Raw genomic sequence first — 21,866 nt, 5'->3', positions numbered from 1 at the left:
GAAGCTGTTAAATATAAAAACCCAAAGTATTGATTTCTTTTTCTCTTTTTTACAGTTTTTGAGATTTCCAAATGCAGAAAATTTCAAAGTAGTATTCATTATGTGGTGGTGGTGGTGTGGTGTTCTGCATAAACACTTCTATACTGTAATGTTGGCAGTGAGTAGGCTCAGAGGTGAGATAGGCAGCCGCATACCCAGAACAAAGGCTGTGCTGGGTAGACAAATAATGGTGTGATCAGTTCAATGTGAAAAAGAGCAGCTGGCTTATAATAAAACATGTTCACTGTGTAAGAGATATTAATTTTTTAGTAAAGAGAGGTTGTCACAGCTAAAGATCTGCCTGGACACGGTGGCTTTTACAGCAATAAAACATGTTTTAATAATAGCTTAAATGGAAAAGCAAATATTCTTTGCCCGAATAAAGAGTTAAGTTTTCAAATCCTTGTTTACTCGATAAATCTTAACGTAACTTTGAGATCCTGCTGATCTCCATAGAGGGGATGACTGAACTTTCAGATCAAAAATAAAGTGTCATAGACTGCCATCTAGTGGTAATGATGAGGCCTGGCACAGCATTACTGTTATATGAAATCCTAATAAAAAGTTAATTCAGTTACAGAGAAAGACAATTACGCAAAAAGCACCAGTCAAGTCAAAAAACAAACAAATCCAGTTGAATTCTTTTTCACTTTTATTGAAATGAACTGTGTTTCCTCCAGTTATCTAAAAAACCTTAACTCCACTTTTCCTTCGCTGGAAGATCACAGGGTCAAAACGGCTGAATCAATGGTTGAATTAAAATTTTTTACAGTATAATGGTCAGTCTTTAAAAATAAAAACTGTTAACATAACAAAAAAAAGCCCCACAAGAACACTCAGGTGATCATACTGTGTGTATGTCTGTGTGAGTGTGTGTGTGTGTGTGTGTGTGTTTATGAATGTTTGTCGTCTGTAGAGAAATCAACAGATCTGTAAGAAAAGACTCAGAAACATGGACACGTACGTTAAACCCCATATGACCGGCTATTAAGATTACATTCTTGTCAGGTTCACCGTGGGTTGTAGTTACTTTATCGAATCCTCTTTTGTTGGCGTGAGCGGTAGATGTCATGTATGGGCGGAGCCACAGCTCCTTTGTCATCCTCCTCGTCAGAGTCTGCGTTAGGCCTCTTTAGTGACTTGGCAACAGCGTGGTTCTCCATGGATCCGTTGCCCTCGCCTCCTGCGTCGGGCTGTTTGCCAGTGATCAGCTCTACAGCAGCATCAACAGCTGAAGAGACAAACAAATGCATCAGTGATATGTCAAGTAGGGGGCAGTATAATATTTTCACAACATGTTTACTTTGGACCAGTGTTTAGCCAATCAATGAGTGACTGAGGGACCGTCCGACTGACGCTTCCATCACCAGAGCCACGTCAATGCGGCTAAAAAGAAACATGGTCTGGATTCGTCTGAAGTGCTGCTAGAATCTACTTACTGTCAGGAAGTGTGCATCTCCTAAGAGTTTCCATGAGCTCATCCACTTGAACAAAGGGACCCTGCAGAAAGACACAGTCACACACTCTTTGAGTCCAAGCAGACAAAAAACACCCCCTGCTCTTTTCATTACTAGTATATACAGTATGAGCTCGATAGAATTGAACTGCTGCGACTCACTGAGAAGCACGTAGGCGGGGGGAGCAGCTTCATTAGAATGACAGCAGCTGGGGGGACTGGAAAAACTCCGCCAGGGACGGGGTGTAAACCGGGAGCTGTGGAGAGAAATGCAAACAGATACATCAAAGAGGAATCAGGTCAATGGAGAAGAGAAAAGAAGAGAAGGGGGCGTAAAACAGCGAAACATGTTAAGACTAATAATTCCGTGTGATGAGCAGGAGTCTAAATACAGGGTTTCACTGATATGCCACAAGATCTATTGAGGGAAGCGTGCAAGCAGCTCAGGGATACATACGGGCGAGGTGACGTGGCTGGAAGGGGATCATCTGATTGGTGTCGGGTTTGGGGTACTCGGGTTTACGGTCGGCTTCATCCTTCTGTGCAGGTGTAGAGGGCGTCACCACCGTCTCTGGGAGCAGAGCTGCCAGTTTGGCACGAGAAACATCCTATACACACACAAACACAGTAGAAACAGTTTCAATATCACGTAAACAAAGAAGCTTGATCTGTTAAACATTTGGTCCGTCATATAATGACAAGCACCTTGTATCCAAGGGCCTTGAGTTCACTGGACGAGCAGGGATACAGGTCCATGAACTTGTATCTGTCTACGAGCAAAGCCGTTTCTTTGCCCTCGTACTCGTCCTTGAAGGCAGTGAAGCGCCTGCGCTCTACTTTCAGGATACTGGCCAGGTCTCCTATGTTGCTCTCAAACGCCAGGAACCGAGCCCAGATCTCGCTGAGGAGCGGAAGAAGAATTTAAATTAACAAACATCACGAGAGATATGGATTTTTTAGAAAACAGACACACACACGCAACTTAATTCAAACTTGACATTACCCTGACTTATCTGGTGACAAGCTTCCTGAGGTGAGGACACGTTCAAAGAGAACCCTGGTGTTGTTATCCTCTGGAGAGTAGACCGAGAATAAAAAGAAGTTACATATATATTTTCTATTACTATGCCTTTGTGTGTTTGATTTACAAATTAGTAGTAAATAAAACAGATTTTCTGACACATAACCTACCATTAAGGTGAGAGAGGTAATCGATGTACGCCAGTATGTACTCTGGAATGTCTCCATATTTCTTTAGACCAAGCTCAAAGATCTTGAAGGCCACTGATTTATCCTGCCGGGGAAAATAAAAAGAGCTTGACAGTGTTTGTACAAGGTTTGATTCTAGTCACACCTTTTACAAACACTTATCGTGTGACCATGTGTGTTCTCACCTTGCTGCAGTAGTACTCCATCAGTGCTGCGGTCACGTACACATGGTGACGTGTGCGCAGATCCTCCCGGGCCTTCTTGAAGATTGTGCGTCCAGATTTGATGCCCTCCGCCCTCCTGGCAAACTTCATGTACTGGATGTAGACCAGTGTGGGATCAATGTCTTCGATGGCCAAGAGTTTGTTATAGATGCTGTGGACCTTCTCGTACTTCATGCGACTCTGTGAGGAAAGCAAGAAAAGACACCCGCTGATCAGTCCGTGCGTCTCTTGTTGTCTTGGCGACGGCAGAATCAGCAACCGGACGCCCACCTCTTCATAGTCAGCAAATGCAAAGTACAGAAGCATGTTCTTCTTCAGGAGGGTCCCGATGGCACGTTCGTAGATGTTGGCTGCCTCGTCACTGAACAGCTTGGAATTATTCATATCCTAAGAGGAAAAAAAACATATAAAAGTATAATAGGATTGTTTTGAAAAATTCTCAGGAGGAGTTTGTGAATTTCGCGTTAAATTTGAGCGTGAAAGTTTTAATTTCTTACTCCTTTCTCCGCCAGCAGTTTGCTGGACTGCTCCAGATACTGTGCTGCCTCATACCATACGTCAGGATGGTGACCCAGCACCAGCAGGCACTGCTCATAGGCAAACATCACTGCAACACACAACACAAACTGATCATAATATATGGTCTAAATCAAGAGTGAGGAGAACCCGCGCCCTCTAATGGCTGCAGTCATTGACTAATGTCTAATAAATAACTAAGATGACATAATAATAATAATATTAAAAACAAACTTTATTTATACAGCACTTGTGTTATACAGCACAATGTTACAAAGTGCTTAACAACAAGTAAAAGCAAAACATTTAAAAACAATCAAGGCAGTTGACTTAAAGAACATTGGCCGCATAACAAATAAAGCACTAAAAGTGACAAAAACTAAAATGAAACAAATAGAATCAGTATAAATTAAAGCAAATTATAAATTCCTGAAAGCTTTCAAAAACATCCCAAACACAACACAATAACTCTTGACCACAAACAGTCACCTCTCTTTGTGATGAGGGTCTGGTCTTCTGTGCGCAGTGGGTTGCTTTTCTCCCACTGGATGTACTTCTTCCACATTTCCACTTGCTGGGCTTCCTGAGGGGAGTTCTGTGGCGGTACTGACGGTGCGTTCCTGTCCAACCCCTTCATCACTGTTTCATACTCCTGAATTAAACACACCACCACAAAACAGTCTGTATTAGCGCACAGCAGACAGCCTGACTTTTGATATTAAATACAAGGATTCGTGAAACGTTGTGTGGAAAATCTCACTTTAGCAACTCTCCTGGCGTTCATGTAGTCTCTGCTCCGGTCCTCAATCATCTTTTTGGCCAAGTGCACATTGATTCCCTGGTTATGAATGAAAAAAAATGGTTATGAAATTGAGACATCGCTCCATCACTGTCACATTCATACAAGACAAGGCGTGGGTGTGTGTCTCACCTCCTCATATTTGCTATAATCTCTCCAGAGCTGCTCAATGTTGATCATGGGGTTCACGCAGCCCCTCTGGTAGACCCTCCGCACTGCAGTGATCCGTTGATTCTCTGCATACGAGCCAACGGCTTCACTAATAAGATGACAAACACCAATGTCAACATTTAAAGAGTTGGTCACCAATTTAGGAAGCCTCTGGATATCACGGGATAAACACTTACACCCCTTTGAGGAAGTTGATGTAGTCGACCCAAATCTGTGGGAGGAACAACTATCTGTTAGGTGACAGTCGATAAAAGAAAGTACAAATACAAAGCTCAGATGTGTTTACCTGATAAGACATTATCTCCATGCCTATTTTATCCAGGGCAAAGTCATACGCCTGAGCCATCTTCTCTCTGAGGGTGAGAAAAGAAGTGAATTCAGTTAAATATGTGTTACACAGGTTTACAGAGGGAAGCCGACACACTTCAGCTCAGCCCCACTATGCAGCATGTGCTCTTACTTGTAGCTGGGCAGCTTCCCTTTGGTCTCTCGGACATATGAGAGGTAGCATTTCCACAGGTCGATGTGCAACACTTTCATGAGACATCTCTGAAACAACTGCAGGGAATATGGAAGGACACAGTCAATGGAAACATAAACAAATATTTTTTATATTCGATGATGATACAACCACCAATCTTCACTGTTCCTTTGATTTGTCTTAATATTCCCAATCTCAAATTAACCTGCATGAGTGGCAAAACCTGTGTTGGATGAGAAACTGCACTGAGGAAAAAATTGAAAAATCATTTTTTACTGTGTGCAGGATTTTGGGGATGGGGGTTGCGTGTCCTTAGCATCGTTAGCGCACTCCAGTTATCCTGCTTCATTACACGGGCTTCAGATGTGGCCCAGTGAGCTACACCAAACTCAGATTAACAGACCAGAGTTTGAAGTTTGTTTGACGAATACAAACATGTTGATGTTTTGAAGTATGGCTGGGCAATAAAACAATATCAATAATTATCACAATGTAATTTTCATCTATAGCAGTATAACAGAGGTTCGATATATGTCAATATATTGCCAATGCATTGTGTAAACACATTGAGGAATAACTCAATTGATTTGTAAAAAGTTTTGCTGTTTATCCAGTGTTTGTCATTATCTGCTCATAAAGAGTTTAAAACCACAACCTTAACTCAGGAGAAAGTATCAGTCTTGAAATGAATGTGACATTTATTGCGATAATCATCAATATTGAGAAATATGAACATTTTAGTGTAATTTTTGTCCAGTCCCGGGCAAAACTGGACATTTTTAGACAAACTCAGTGAATTTAGAAAGTGAGAGAACAAATCAGTGTAGATGTTGGTTCAGTGTTCACATTTTAATTACAGTTATTGTTACATATGAAAAGGTGGTACTAACAAAGAAATAAAACACAAAATATTAATATTTAATAATAAATATTTTAAAAACCCTAATAAGTCATGGTAACACAATTATGACATTAGGTGGAGACTTATAAGATATATGGGAAAATCCAGATTGCGACGAGTCATCTCAGACTTTAAAGGTCAAACAGAGGAGGATGTTTGCACACGGTTTTGTTTTGGGTATTCTGTATTTTAAATTAATAATGTTGAAGTATATGTTCAATGCTGCAAATTATAGGACTTTCACGTTGACTTTGTTGTAATACACAGATAGTTTTAGTGTGCGTTATAAAAGTGTGTGCATGATGTAGTGGAAATCACTGGCAACTACCAAGGTAGAAGACAGCTATTCTATTTAAAGACATTAAGATGAACCCTTCCTGGGTATCAACATAACACTAGTCAGCTTCTGTGAGTGTGATGGACACTTACCTTTTCTACTTTGTCATAGTTTTTAGCCTTGATCTGCAAATAAGAGTGTAAATGTAACGTTAATTCAAAAGTCTCCCCTACTTTTAGGGGAATGAAGGAAACATGCATTCATGCACAACGTGAACATTCGTACACACATACGATCAACAAAGTGAATTTCACACAAGAATGACAAATTACTTTTATAAAAAAGAAGGGGTTTATTTTGTTTGTAGGTTGCGCCACATAGCCCAGAAGAAAAAAACACCAGAGAGCGTGTGTTACAGAGAAAATCCTGACAAATAGATCAAGAGCAGATTTTGAAGAAAAATACAGAAAAGGTGCTTCTACTCTGAGAAATAAGGATCTGACATTTAAATCCAATTCCACGATGACTTAGGCGACCGTGTTCCCTTAGTCAACAACGAAGCAGGAATGAGTTTCTTTCTCGTGAAGCCAGTGTCCAGTCCAGCACAGAAAGGAGAGGCTACTGATAACATGGGGTAAGCAGCGTTGGCCTATGTTAAGGGTAGATCCATTCTGTGATGCTATGTTAATGTGTGCTACAAAGTTAAAAAAGGCAGCGGTGAACTTGACTGGTGACAAAAATTCATAATTTACATGACAAAGAAATGTCCAATTAAGAAAGTACACAACTGTGAGCTAATGATCCAACTGAAACAAAAATGTTATTCCTTTTAGTGGTGAGGGTGCGGGCGGTATCCACTTCGTTTATGATGATTATCCAAAACAAATGCTAAAAACATAAATTAAACTCAATCTACCCTGGTATGTAAAGGAATGTTACGACATCCAAATCAAAAAGCTACAGCCAAGAATTCAAAATTAAAGGTTCTTTTGGTATTTCATGTAACTCATCAAAATAATAATTAAAACCTGTCTCGATACTAGAGCCAAACTAAAAGTACATTGTCTAGGAAATCATTTCCTAAGATAAGATGTGATGCAGTTTTGGAGCCTTCAGGGCATCATCTCTAGAAAAAGACTGACCTACTTTACTTGCTCATCTCCAATATTTAAAGGGAGAAATAATGTGTGTAGTTCCATCTCCTAATAAAATGTCTCATTTTCCACGAAATATATTTGCCCTGTAAATTATACATATTATACAACCTGGAATCTAAAAAAGTAAGTCCATTAATAAAGATTTTTTAAATACATATATATATTCATAAATATCTCCTTTATGAGAAATAAATTATATAATGTAAACTCAGTTAGAAGCAGTCTTCCAGAATCCATTAAATCTGAGCCATCTTGGTGTTTTCACATCATACACAAAAAATGGATAAGCCATCAAATTAGATTGTGATATATGTTTATAAGGTTTGTTAAGTCAAGTGAGATGTTTACAAACTCTGAAGCAGCTCCTGCTGGAGAGTTACATTAACACATATCTACTAGTGACTGCTACAAGGAGGCTTCAGTACCAGGTTACTTAACAGAATCATGAAGCACAAATTCTACTGAAGACAAAAAACACACGTATGTGATCGTTTAAACAAACTGAAATTGATTTAATATAATAAAGGAAGCCCATATAAAAGGTACATAATTTAATACAAACTTAACAATTACACCTTATGGGGAGGAAACGTGTTATGAGAAGGTAGGAGGCAGAAACAGTGAGATGACATAAATTCCATGAGGGAAAGTAAATCAGGACATGATGATTTGTAAAAGATGACTACACTGAAAATGTCTCTGGCCAAATCAAATTTCTTAAAAAAATAAATGGAAACCATCACAGTATCCAAACAGATTACAGTAATTGCAAACAATAATGAGGTGTGTGAATTGCTTTCTGCACTGCAGTTAACAAGTTTGTAATTGTGCACCAACTCTACAACCAAGCTGTGAAAACTACTATAAAAAGATTTGCATTTGGAATAACGATGTTGCAAATGTCACATTTCCTTTTTGGAGAAACAGACTAGGCTGATTTGTGTCCCTAAAATAAACACTACATATTTTCTCTATAGTAAAGTGTGTTGCCCTAACCCTTCAAAATGGAGGAAAGGATTTGTTTGACAATTATCCTGAAATGGTCTGACAGACAGACAGCAGAGGGGTAGAATGGACTCTATAGGGCCCAAACATAAAAGCAGAAGTAAACCCCAGCTTTGTGTCATGTGTTGGCAGCCTTCACTCACAGACACACGCTCACACACTACAGGGCGTTTCTGAGACACAATCCTGATTGAACTGGATTCTCTCTCAAGATGCAAGCGATGAATGAGAATTTGCCTAGTGTGCAACTTGTGCAAATGAGGCCTTAGTAAAATCTGACTGAGGAAACTTACACACACTAACAATAACTTCTACAATTAAAATGTAGCTCTACTAAATGGGGACATAACAGACAGCTAACCCACATACTTACCAGACAGAGGTTTCTTTAATCTTTACATTAAGAATTACAAATCAAGTGTTACCTATTAAAATAACACACCCGCCTTGTAAAGGACTTTGAGATGTTCTGTCTAGTTTTTTTAATTCTCAGTAAGGATTAAAATGCCTGAAGCCAGTTAAAATAACCAGTACGTCCTATCAGCAGTAGAAGCAAATATGCTGAAATAATATCTTATGGCTGTGTTTTGGAATAATTTGTGGTTTGTGGGAAAGATGAATACTAAGTAATGATAATAGCTACAAAAAAAGGTTGAGTTGAAATACAATGAAAATATGCTGAAAATAAAATCAAGACCTAAATGTTGTATTTGTTCACTTAAGCAAATCAGATTATTTGCAGTATATTAAGCTCATAATTAGCTTTATATGCCAAGTAGGTTTATGCATATAAGGAATTTGACTCTGGTTCTCTACTAGCAGCACATCTGTGAATGATAAAAGCTACCAGCCATGTTCTCAAACACAAGTTTTCAATTGTAAATTAAAAACCTTTCCTAATTCACTGACAATCCAAAACATGCACCAATTACTTGATTAAAAAAAAGAAAAAGGTTTTGTATAAACTCCATGGTGCCCAGAATAGTTTAAGCTCCCTGTGGATAACAACTCTCCTAACAATACTGCTGAGGTCTGTCAACTAAGGATCTGCAGGTTAGTTCAAATTTAACCAAACCCTTAGTAATGATCAGTCTAATGTGCCTATTCAATGTGTAATCGATCTTAAAATATATTTAATTTCCCATTTAGGTGGACACTATCCTTTAAATCTGCCACATCCAACCCATCATCCACACTAATAAAGCATTGATGCCTTAAATGTTTCATGGTCATTTATTCAAACTCCCTCTGTCCTGCTGCACTTTCTTACGATCTATGAATCGTCTGTAACTCATACCTACAATAACCACCCTGCATTTGTTGCCTGATGTCAATTTTACCAGGAAGGTAAAACATTAATATGGAGTGTGTCACTAAAGCTTTACTGGTACAAGTACAGATACTGCCACCTGGAGGCCAGATGAGGTTATTGACGACTGTCCTTGGGAAGCCGAGTCCACTTGGAAGAAGCTTGATGTGTTCTTTTTCTATTTAGGACACATATACATCTACTCCATGAAATATTACACCAGGCTTTTTCTTGTCCTGTGTAATCTTGAAGGGGGGGAAGACGGCGAGAAAAAAGGGGGCAGGGATAATTTCACCCAGGGGAGCAACCCCACAACAAACTACAACCAGTTCAACCTCAACACGCAGCCATTTTCTATTCACAGCATAGAGCAGAACTTTTTCTAGACCTACACACTGGACATTTAACTAGAAGCTCAATGCTGATACTTGATATCACTGTACAAATGTGCACGAGCTAATATGTTACACACCAGCTGCAGTAGTGAACGGCAGATGTGGGAGAGCATCAGATAATGCATTTAAAACGGGTTCTTCAGCAGAAATAAAGTGCTAGGGAAAATGAATCATCCTATCAGTACCTGACTGCATAACAGCAAAGCCTGTGGGTGGCATCGAGGCAAATGGGTCACTGCTGGTCACATGTTTAGGAGGAGTGGGGGGGAGGGCTCGCTGTCTCAAGGAAAGAATGGGCCACACAATCAAAAATATTTGTTTATAAAATTACCCCAAAGAAATGACACAGGAGGCAATAAATAGACACGACAAGTGAATAAAAGGCTAATGCACTCCAATACCATTAAAATAGTTTTAATACTGTTGCAGACCAAACATGCAACAAATTCACTTTACCCCATTTAAAATATGGCGCAGAGAAAATGTATTTTGTTTTTAAATCCTGGGAACAAAAAGAGTTTTCTGGAAAAGAAACGGTTAGAGCTAATTTCCCCTTTGGCTGTGTTTAAAGGCACAATTCTTAATGAGTCTGACATGCTCAATTTTACACCATCATTCATCTGGGTTCAGTCCAGGTCCTTTAGTCTGTTGAATTTTCTCATGTTGGAGATGATTTCAATTGTCAAAAAACTTAAATAAAAGCTGTACAGGTTAGAGTTGTAGTCAGGTCTAGGGACTCAAAACAAGAATTGTGACTTTAAACTCCATTTAAGTAAGAGACATTTAGATTGTGTGAAAATCACATTGTTGATCATGTTTATAAAATCCCAAGCCATGCACACTTAAGAAAAAAAAGTATTAACCTCTGCTTCAATGAATAGTTTCCAGAATCTGCCAGAACTTGGGAACTGCGTGACAAGTCGCTCGTATGTCTTCCTTGCTTTATCTATGGGTTGGTTCTAAAGAAGGAGAATGCATTTACATCCCACACTATTGAACATACGAAAGGAGCATTAATGTTGGAATTAAAGTACGAACTGTACTGAAACAATCTGCAAACTCTGCCCCACTGACCCGCACCACCCTCGATCCCCAGTTTGCTTATTAAACCCGAGGAATGCAACTCTGTGTCACTAAACCTGTGCTTCTCGAATCAGAATGCTCCATGCGTCAAGGTCATATGGGTTTTCTTCCAACTTCTTCTCTGCCTTCTTCACCTTCTCGGGGATATACTCTGCTGCTGCCGCCTGCATACACACAAACACACGGGATAAAGGGGGTTATGAAGTTGAATGGGCCGCGGTGATGGTTGTGTTGTGGTGACGCCTACAGGGACCAACAGGTTCAAATTGAAGGGATGGGTTAATTACTGATAGATGGTACAATTAATTCCTTGCTGTACTCCAGTAGTATGTCTAAAAGTTGATATTATGAACATTGCATTCTATCCCTGTCTTTGCATATAGTATGTACAGTACTGTATATTTTGCATTGTCATGAGCTTGTATTTTTTACATTTTGCTTCGTGTGAAAGAAGCTTGATACCTTGCTGCTGTAACACAGGAATTTACAAGTTTGTGATCAATGGAGTACATCTACCGTTATTTAACACTTACTTGAGGTTATTAGACTGATAAATCAATTGTTCTTCCCTGGCTAGCTAGGCCCTTGTAGCTTGCATCCAGCACAGAGGAAACTACAGTTAGTAAATGTGACTAAGTGGCAGCAAATGTGCGTTAATACCCACTTTGCATGCCGCTGATATCAACGAGGCTAAACACGTTAACGTTGGACGACTTAAGAAAACGACAATGCTAAAGCTAGCCAGTCAATTTGGCGCACGGCAAGCTAAACTTGTAGCTTTGCCTCAAACCTTTAAAACAATTCACTACTTAGCAGTGGGGCCAGGTTACACCAGCTAATAACGACGTAAATACAACACAGCACTGTAACGGAGTTAGCTTGCTAACATTAACCTAGAATAACATTAAATGAGGTTATGCTAGCGTTCCGCTCGGGGCTAGCTGGCCCCTCAGAAGAACTGCATGTAGCTACCTGGTCGGCGGCTCCTTCGGTGGACATGTCTGGAAGAGTAATCTAAGTTAGAAATGTTATACCACGCGTGAAAAAGGTCAAATATCAACGTGATGGCGACTTTTTTCAAAGAACTAAGTCATCGGCATAGCTTCTCAAAGGGTCGATCACATTGCCCTCACAGCAGATAGCTGCTCGACTGCTGGCCGATTCCTCAAAATGGCGTGAAACTTGACTTCCGCTCCGCCAACCGTAAAAACAATAAGACGTCCGGTGACAGCCCTTCACAATAAAATATGAATCTTCTCAAAACACCTAAACTTTTTACCACCACCTGTCAGACACACAGATATATTCAAGTTCACCGTCATGGGGGCTAAGAAAACATGATGTTTACATGAGGCTGGGACATATAAACATTTCCCATTTTTGCTTAAAAACAGTTATTCAATATCATAATAGTTGTTAAATATTTTTTTGTTGGTAGAATAATCAATCAATCGTCCACACTACGATTTCAGGTTAGTTGTATTGATATAGAAAAAATCCTGGGTTTGTTTGTCTATTATTGATCAACTTTTTTTCAAATATGTGACAAAATAAATTAAACTTAAACATAGGACAGTTAAGTTAAGTTCCTGAATCCAAATACTGGCCCATGATTACTTTTTGTACAAAAAAACTTATATAAATACATTCAAGTGAAAACACAGGTGAAATAGATAGTAATAATAATGATAAATAAACTAAGGAAAGAATAGTGGGTGGGTTACATGGGTATGTTGGTGGCTGCCATGCCTCCTACAAAGGAAATTAATGGCTGTCAAGTTGCAGAAAATGTACTAGTGGACACCCTGGTGGTGCATTCATTTTTTCTAGGCGGATATGACATACAACCTCTTTCAGCATCTCTCCTTTTTAACAAAATAATCCAAATTATTGTTGTTTCTTGACCTCTATATTAAACTACTATGTACAGCACTTCTCTGCCTTATAATTGATAATTTGTGTGTATACAATTCATGATGTTAAATATGTTAGCATTTCATTGTTTTCCCACACAACTGTGTATATGTTTATGTATGTCGAGCACGTGCGTTTCATGTGACTCATAAGTGACTGCAAACCAAGTACATCATTTTGGCCTGTAGGGGGCGTCTCGCAGTGGTCATCATAGAAATAAAGACACACTTCTGCAACCACAACAATTATTCCTGATATTTATGTTATGGCACTTTAACCATTTTCTGCGTGAGACTATGCATCATTTAGTTGTTGCATCTAAAATCACAACATATAATTTATGTGTCGGCAACAACACAACAAAAGCTTTTTCTGCACTGCACAATGCTTTTCACCATGCTGCCCAACAGGGGGAGACAAAGGATCAAATTATAGCCACGAGGACGAGCGGTTGCAATTGCGTGGTCAATAACCAGAGACAGACCAGAGCAAACGACCACTGAGCGAATATCTGTATGAATGTAAATGAGAGTCTTGGTGGACCAGACATTTGAGGTGAAGAACAGTGCATCACATTTCGATATATATAATTCTCAGATATCATATGGTCACAAGATGAGGTGGCATCAGTGCAGGATTTTCAGGATTGTTAACTTGTAAGCTTATATGTCTAAGTGTGAAGTTAAATCATGCACAACCTACTTTGGGTGCAACATATCTTGGTTTCTGATCTCTGCTTCCACTCTTCCCACCCCAGCTGTGTTTACTCAAAACGCAGCAGGTTAGCCAAGAGGTGTTCACACCTGCTTTACAGCTGACCAGGCCTGTTGGTTTGTTGTCTGTAACCGGGGTGGGGACGGGTCAGGACTGGGAAAGACAAAGGCCTCTTGGTGGATTAGGTTACAGCTGGTCTTCTCAGATACTGGGGGCTTATGAGCAGCTTTCCTTGTCAGCTGGGTGCCTCCTGACTGTCTGAGCAGCAGACCTTGCCAATCATTTCCATAGTAACACTCTGTTGTTGACACTGAAGACAGAAAAGGAATTAGTGCTGGTTGTACATACTGACTTCATTAAGTACTTCCACTGCATTTTCAAATGTCGAATGTGAAACAGATGTCAGTATTTGAGCAATGAAATTCCTGTGAACATATATATGTTTTCTGGGAAATAACCGGTTAGGGCCAACTTCCCCTTTGTCTTTAAAATAAATTCTTGATAAATCTAGTTAATAGAGCCAAACAAATTCCATTTTACATCATCATGCATCTATGTTCAATCCAGGTCCTTCATTGTACAGGATGTTCTCAGGTATAGGTAGATGCTTTTAATTGTCAAAATGTCCCCATTCCTTGTTCTAGACCATTGATAATAAACTTGTGTTGTAGCTAAATAGCCAAGTACAGTGACTTGAAACAATAATTGTGACTTTAAACTTCCATGAAGTAAGATATATTTTGTTTGTGCGAAAATCACATTGTTGATCATGTTAAAAACCAAACTATATTTGTATGGTTAAAGAGTTTAATCATGGTTTTTTTCACCATCAGCTTCAGGTGAGTAAATCTACAACAGGAATGTGATTCATTCACAAGTCAAATGTACATTTCATTCATTTTCAATTCAATTCACGATGTATATCTTTCTTTCTTTCTTTATTGAAATAAAAATATGTAAAAGAAATAGTTGTGAGTAAATATAAACATAAATTAATATAATGAAAACATCATTCATATATATATATATATATATATTGTGCAGGCTGCTGTATTGCACATGCACGTATGTGTGTACGTGCCACTGTGAAGCCTGAATCCTTGCGGGTGCATGTGCTCGGTGCTCGACTCCTCGGGTCTGGCCGATGCCGTCAGTTCACAAACATTCGCTCGCAGTCTCTGTAGAAAAAGGGACATGTCGGAGTGTGGCAGGGCCGCAGAACCTCGCGTCTAGACGGGGTCCGGACACCCTCTCGGAAATGGGCTGCGGCGCCCTGAGAGCAAGGAGACGAATTTGAAGTGCGTAGCTACGAGCCGGGCCCGGTGCGGTGCTTCGAGACGATCACATGTCGGAGTTATTTAGTGTTTAAGAATGTGGGAGATGGTGGCGTTGCCGAGAGCGAGCTCTCCCTTCCTGTCGTCCAGGACAAGATGGCAGCAGTGCAGGCGAACTGTGCATGGTGTGGATTTATAAGTCCATAACATGTTCAGAGAAGCCCTGGATGATACTTATAGTGACTCTATGTGAAGGTGAGTGTTCCACGGTGGAAGCCTGTCTGTCAATGGCGTCATGCGTGTTTGGCTAAAGCTTTGACACGATAGTTTAAACGTGACGTAATACAAAGTCATAACTTAGCCACAAACTTAGCTAGCGAGCTCCGGGCTATATTCGGGTGTCAGCAGTAGCCTCTGTATTCAGCTAACTGTGACGACACGTCGCTGAAGTAATCGACTCGCGGCGTGTTCTTTAATCATCGTGGGCAACAGCAGCGGCGATGACGTTGGTGCTAATCATTAACACGAGTGTTTGTTAGGTAGGTGTTGTCACGGCGACCCGTCGACGTGTGTTTGAACATGTTTAAATCATGAGAGATCCTGTGTCATAAGAGCCCATTACCATACATGGAAAACACGGAGCGATTGGCTAAACTCGTGAGTGCTGTTCTAATCCATCACATATGTTAGATAACGCTTGGCTCAAACATCGCTGAACCATAATCACAGCTTGCAAAAACTTAACAGACCTTTTTGAATTCACATCATCACCCATTGTAAAATTTGGGAGGCAGCATATGTGACGATATCGTTGAATAATGGATAGATGTACATGTACAATATGTACTACAGAAGTAAAAAAAAAAACTTATTTATACAGCGCCGTTTAAAACACAGTTCCAAGGTGCTTCACAAGATAAAGATATAAGGGGAACAGTTAGAAAGGAGACAACAAGAAACATTAAAAAAGCAAATTGACGATCACACTGCAATAGAGCACAGATTAGAACATATTTACAACAAGTTAAAAAAAACATTATAGAAAGAATAAAATAGACGGTAAGATCAGAACTAGGAGGAAGGGTCTTTAACACCTGTTTGAAACTGTCATGACACTTAAGGGTCTCAGCAGATCCTTAACCCGTGTTTGCTTTGGTGATAGCAAACCTTTTTCAGGGTGAAAAACCTAGCACTGCTTTTCGGCTAAATGTTGCTCAGTGTTAGTACCAGTTAATATTGTCACTATAGTTGGTTTTATGATCATTAAATTGTTGGGCCAACACAGCTATAAATGTGCCTTCATAAAAAACATATTTTCAGAATTGTAATGTGAAACCGTAATCTCTTTCTTTTACCTGCCACCTCACACCAGTTGGTGCATAACAATGGTAATACATTTAGATCTAACGTCAAGTTAATCCCGGCTAACATTGCTGTATTAATTTACTTGGTCCTTGACCACCATGAAGGTGGTGGTCTCATGTTAAAAAGGATGTATAGAGTTAATAGTTGAGCTCCAATGGGAGGGTTTGGACATTATCGCCACCCACCAGCAAAACAGACGTAGCCCATGCATAATTGTAGGCAACATAGTCTGCAGTACCTGTTATTTTTATGGCTTACAGACGGGGTGTTGTCTTTATTATACCACTCTTATTGTGCAGCACTCCTCTCCCTGGTTTTTCCTATTCCTACTCAACTCGGAAGAAGCTGAGGGTAAAGTGCAAATATTAAACTCACTATGTAAAATATATTAGCAAATCATGTTTAACAGTGTATGTTTATGCATAACGTGCACGTTCATGTGACTCATAACCAACTGCAAACCAAGTTGAAAAGAAGATATAGAGTTAATAGTTGAGCTTCAGTGCAAGGGTTTGGACATCAACACCACCCACTAGCAAAACAGACGTAGCCCGTTTATAATTGTAGGCAACTACATAGTCTGCAGTACCTGTTATTTATATGACAGGGAACTATCACTTTGACTTCCTGTTCACACAAACACCCATGTTTTTATAATGTGAAACCAGAAAGAGAAATCTTAGCTTCAGATGGTGGACAAGTACCTTAAAGTCGTGTACTTTCCCCAGCATGTATGTGGGTCCCGTATGATTGTAGTACTAGCCCAGTCACAAAGATGTACCACAATGCGGGGGTTGGGGAATTTTTCAGCTTAGGAAAAAAATATGAGGCACATCAGTCACAGAATGGAAGTTTGTTCTGCCTTTTATCTTTACCCGTAATTTCTTTGCCTGGAACACAAGGACAATACAGAGAGTACGGCATTGGATGTCTTAGTCCAAATGACGTTATATATATACTTGTGTGTAGAGATGAGTTGGTGTTCAGGTTTCTGAAACATTGATGGTAGTGAATCAGCTGCCAGTCATCATTTGAGAAAACTGTGTACCCTTTGAGACGACACCATAAATACACTACTGCAATGTTTTTGTGGTTTCCCCTTTGCGTAGCCACTCGGTTCCGCTGTATGTGTCACATTCCTCAGCTTATCAGTAGCAAGGCCACATGAGCAAGGTTCCAAGTTATAATGATACCAGTAATACAAGAGACTCAGCACAACAAGGCCAGTAAATAAATGTTTAAAACGTGTGTTCCCATACAGTGATTGGTACAAGCAGGGCCTGGATGTTAACTGAGGTGTGGAGGCAACAGAACTTTGGAATGTGCTGTCATGTGATGTCCTGCTGCACAGATTCGCTGCACTTGGGGCAGCTGGTTATCTGTCTTGCATTGTGGCCAGACTGGCCACCCTAAAGACTGGGTTCCTAGTAATGTCATCCTGAGGTGTTCACACAGACATGACTCAGGGAACAAAACAGAATGATTGAGAGTTTAGGTTGTGAAGAAAAGATGATGTTGTGCCATAATTTGCATTAATCACAAAAGTGATGAGTTTGAAATCTGTTCCAGCATTCAGCCATCCTGTCAGAGCCATAGGTTTTAAAGACACAGCAGATGCTTTAGTTCAGATACTGGTGAGGGGAAAAAAACGATCTGGTTTTCAAGTAAAATGTCTCACTCTGCTGCCGTGCTCATGTGCTTTTTAGTGAGAAATGTAAGCTTGTGTCATCAAAACTGCTGATCAATATGTTGGGGCATATAGCATTTCACGGTGTGCTACTTGGTGACAGCTGTTGATACATGTGCGATAGATCTGATAGATTGATGGATTTGAATGCAAAACTGTGCAGAGGAGAATGTGTAGTGAGTGATTCTTTGGTGTCTTATTCTTATGGTTCTCTGTGGCTGATAAGTAATTAACACATATGTATTGACACATTTCCTTATAGTGAAACTTTACCTACATATATTTTCGACCTTTGATCCCATTATCCTTGTGGCCAATAAGAGACAATCTTTGTTCATTCAGAATCCCCTCAGCATAATAGTCAACTGTACAGTGTATTGGCTATATACAGGGGTTAATCCAACAAGGAGTAGACCTCTAGATTTTGATGGGGGGGATATTTCTGACCATATTCATTTACAAGAAAGTCTAAAATACAAAAAAATCTTATCTCAGCACTCGACCTTTTACTGCAATAAACGAAAGTCTCACCTACAACCGAAGTTAGAAAGAGGTTTGGCTTAGTTAATGGGAAACGGTGATCTGTCAGTTAATGGTTTAAGAGTCAAGTATGAACATCCCTGCATGTGATTGCTGCCAAGTTGGATAGGAAGAAGGAATTGCAACTTATCTTTGCAACTCCGCATGTATTTTCCTGCTCTGCAAGAAAAAGAGCCTGCTGTCATGTCTATGACAGAATACTGGTGTTTGCAAAACTCCCTCAGGCGTTTGGTGAGAGGTGTCAGGACCTGAAAAGAAAACTGAAAACTTTAATGTGGAACCATCCAAAGTACCTGACAACTTGCAACACAAAGTCATTGAGCTGTAAACCAAGGAGGAGCTCCAGACATAAGTATAACAACCCCCCTCTGGGTCTATAAACTTTAGTCCAGAGGATTTTCCCATTCTGAGGAGACAGACACTGCAGATTGTCTCTGTTTTGGACAACCCACTTCTGTGAGCAGTTGTTAAATAAACTGAAACTTGCAAGACTTGTATCCAGTCAAGACTCACTGAATCAGACGTGGATAACCAACTGTGAGTAGCATTATCATCACTATCGTCTGGCATTACAACTATATCAGTTTGTCTGTGACACCTCGCAACAGAGAAGCTGTAACAGCCATTTCATTAGAGGTCATGAGCTTGATGTATGGCCCTTAAAGGATGTTTATAAAAGCTGAAATTGCCCTGGATAGGATAAAAGTTCTCCCCCTGTCCTAAATGATAGTCATAAATATATAGTTGAAGCAACACATGGTCACATGCTTTAGAAAATTTTAATCGAATGAACATATAAGATCATGTTCACGAGACACAAGCAAAGCACGGCAGTGTGCACAGAGGTGGGATTGAATTAAGATGACAACCCCTTCTTCAGACGTGAGGGATATCAACATCAGGAAGCAGAGGGAGAATAAAGTACCTTAACTTTCATTGTCACTGAGCAGTAGCCAAGAATACCTTATTGCATTATTTAATCAATAAACCAAACATTTCAAGGTCACTTGAATAAAATTAAAATCATGAGAAGCAAAAATGAGTTTAGGAAGAAAACAGTATGGTAGAGTATCTACCAAAATCTTTCCCCATGGTACGCAGTACGTCCTAGTTTGGTTGAACCATACTGAGACCTTTAGTCACACATAGAAGCATTTAAAACACTTTATGAAGATATCAAATGTCACCTAATATTTTGCTGTTATTAGTGACATTTTAAAAATGACTTCAAATGTCATATTTTAGGAACATGTGCGATCAGTTGACTAAGCTAGTTAGAACCAGAAATACTAGTTGATTAAGGATTAACATTTTACTAACGTGCAACACCAGTTAACTTGCCTGTTATTAATTTGGCCTTTTGTGACGGTCCACCAGACCATCATTCTTCAATCTTTAACTATATGCTAATAATCATATTTGCTTTTACTGTCTGAATGAAGATGACATGGACTGCAATAATTTAAAAAGCCCCTGAGGATCATGGGGGGGAATGGTGATCTCAATTCTGAGTTGAATTAGTCTTGGCTTTCATTTTTACTTGAATTGTGCGTTCCCGGTAATGGTCAGATTTTTGGCATATTTGGGGAAATTCTGTTAGTCATCCACTCCTTACTGATCATGTCTTTTTTAAAGAAGACTTTTTATTTTTTTATCATTTGGACCATACCTTTTTATGCATTTGTTTTTGTATGCTGTTAGCTTTATCTACACACAGAATTGATGATGCAAGGTGATGTTATCATTTTGATAAGTGTGAATGCTCAATGTGTCTGTTTTAATATGCTGAAGGATGACAAATATTTATAGCTCACATGTTCCAGAGTGAAAGCTGAACTAATAGCAGCCACACTGTGTTTCACTGTGAAGTCAAGCCACATGGCCATGAACAGTTTCTACACCTCCTCACTGACTTACTGACCTGTGGCATGGGTTTGTGTGTATCCAGTACACTAGTGCAGTTTTGGGTTATTGGTCCTGTAACAAACAAATCATTACTGTCCTTCCATCATTCACAATTTAACTGATTTTGAGTAAGACCAGTATTAAGGGGAATATTTGTAGTTTGTGGAAACACGCTCCTACACACTTTTGTATTGTATATTGCTTTTTTAAATTGTCTTCAGTGACATTTGAATGGAAACATAACATTCTACTGTAGATTAGATCAGACCATGTATTTGTTTTGCCCTGTTAGGGAGAAATTGTGTTGGAGAGAGTGCTTCAATTATTGTTTTTGTCCCCTACTCATAACATGCTGTGACTGTCGTCACCTGTTTGTCCTCTCATCACCATCATTTCTTTGCCTAAAGGCACTTTTGGTTCATCAGTCAGTACCATTTGTTCATTGCAGACAGGTGGCTAGTGTTTATTTTCTTCTCAATTTAATTTTGAGTAGGCCAGGGTCAAAGGTTCAACTGTGAGCAATTACTTAGCAGCTCAAGGTTTCTGGAAAGGTTTTGCAGCTTTGAAGAATGTAATGCGACACCACAGGAGGAGCCTCGTGGCTGACCAAGTCAGTATCTGGCTCCAGATGGTAATAATAGTAGCAGCTGCCATGCGTTTGGCTTCGAAGCAACAAAGGCAGCCTACTTCATATCTTTGTGTCAGACTTGTATTTACCTTTTGATTTGGTGATTGTATTTTTGTGGCCAGGGAAATAAACTCCTACCCAAGTTAGTTTTGTTTAAAATTGAAATTGGGTTTTGTGTAATACTATTCTTGTATTCATATTCTAGACATCCTAATTGATTAGTTGGTGAGAGTGCAGACTACCTCCGTCTTGGGACAGACTATATCTTGGCAAAAGACAGATTATATCTCCAGACCAGACAATAAACATATCTATTTCGGAAGCAGAGTAAACACTCAGTACAGATGTAGTGCGTTTCATTTATAAGACATATGTTTGTCTGTGCATTGATGTCTGTCTCAGCAACTTTATTTTGAAAATCCCATTAAGTATGACATAGTCTGAAATTCTCACATTCGACACTACTTTGTCTCTAATGACTAATAGAGGCCTTTGTTGGGCTCTAAATTACAGACAACACACCATAACTGAAGGATGTGTTAGAAACTGTCCCAACAACAATTAAAGGAAATCCCAGCACACACAGCACACATGTTTTTAGACTGTACACTGTGGCCACGCTGGCACAGGGACAACATGCAAACTCCTATACCATAGTCATTCAAAAGTGATCATTTACATTCCTATGAGCACTAATACAAATGCTTTTGGGCTGAATAACAATTTGTGAGACTGTAGTTGACTTTCAGTCCACCTTAAGTTTAATTTCCTGATGGATAACTTCTTATTTAGTTTTTATTCACAACCAAAATGGCTG

General features: G+C 39.5%; 2 protein-coding genes across 2 annotated transcripts in view; one reads left to right on the top strand and one right to left on the bottom strand.

Moving 5' to 3' along the window:
• Positions 1–673: 673 nt before the first annotated feature.
• Positions 674–12,214, bottom strand: cstf3 (cleavage stimulation factor, 3' pre-RNA, subunit 3). Its single transcript, XM_035167612.2, has 20 exons — positions 11,995–12,214; positions 11,079–11,186; positions 10,803–10,898; positions 6,226–6,258; positions 4,875–4,972; positions 4,701–4,767; positions 4,591–4,625; positions 4,376–4,502; positions 4,205–4,282; positions 3,934–4,096; positions 3,426–3,535; positions 3,199–3,315; positions 2,890–3,108; positions 2,687–2,789; positions 2,499–2,568; positions 2,201–2,396; positions 1,953–2,103; positions 1,658–1,752; positions 1,479–1,539; positions 674–1,270 (listed from the first exon to the last, which is right to left on the bottom strand). Exons 1-20 carry the CDS (start codon positions 12,019–12,021, stop codon positions 1,071–1,073), a joined length of 2,154 nt encoding a protein of 717 aa, XP_035023503.1. The 5' UTR covers positions 12,022–12,214; the 3' UTR covers positions 674–1,070.
• Positions 12,215–14,803: 2,589 nt separating this feature from the next.
• hipk3b (homeodomain interacting protein kinase 3b) overlaps positions 14,804–21,866 on the top strand; it is a 40,059-nt gene continuing 32,996 nt past the window's right edge. Inside the window, 1 exon segment of the mRNA XM_035153904.2 lies at positions 14,804–15,179. Within this exon segment, the coding sequence (XP_035009795.2) occupies positions 15,107–15,179 (73 nt within the window). The 5' untranslated portion in view covers positions 14,804–15,106.

This window comes from Hippoglossus stenolepis, chromosome 1 (genome assembly GCF_022539355.2).
Source record: "Hippoglossus stenolepis isolate QCI-W04-F060 chromosome 1, HSTE1.2, whole genome shotgun sequence".
NCBI lineage: Eukaryota > Metazoa > Chordata > Actinopteri > Pleuronectiformes > Pleuronectidae > Hippoglossus > Hippoglossus stenolepis.
Note: the sequence above shows the minus strand (reverse complement) of the source record. Positions and strands in the feature narration are given on the sequence as shown.

Bases quoted from the DNA above. Each gene is read 5' to 3' on its own strand.
- cstf3 (XM_035167612.2), bottom strand. From the start codon at position 12,021: ATGTCCACCGAAGGAGCCGCCGACCAG. The intron at 6,259-10,802 runs GTTAATACTTTT...TCTTATTTGCAG, and splicing joins AACTATTCATTGAAGCAGAG to ATCAAGGCTAAAAACTATGA. The intron at 2,790-2,889 runs GTGAGAACACAC...TTTCCCCGGCAG, and splicing joins TGGAGTACTACTGCAGCAAG to GATAAATCAGTGGCCTTCAA.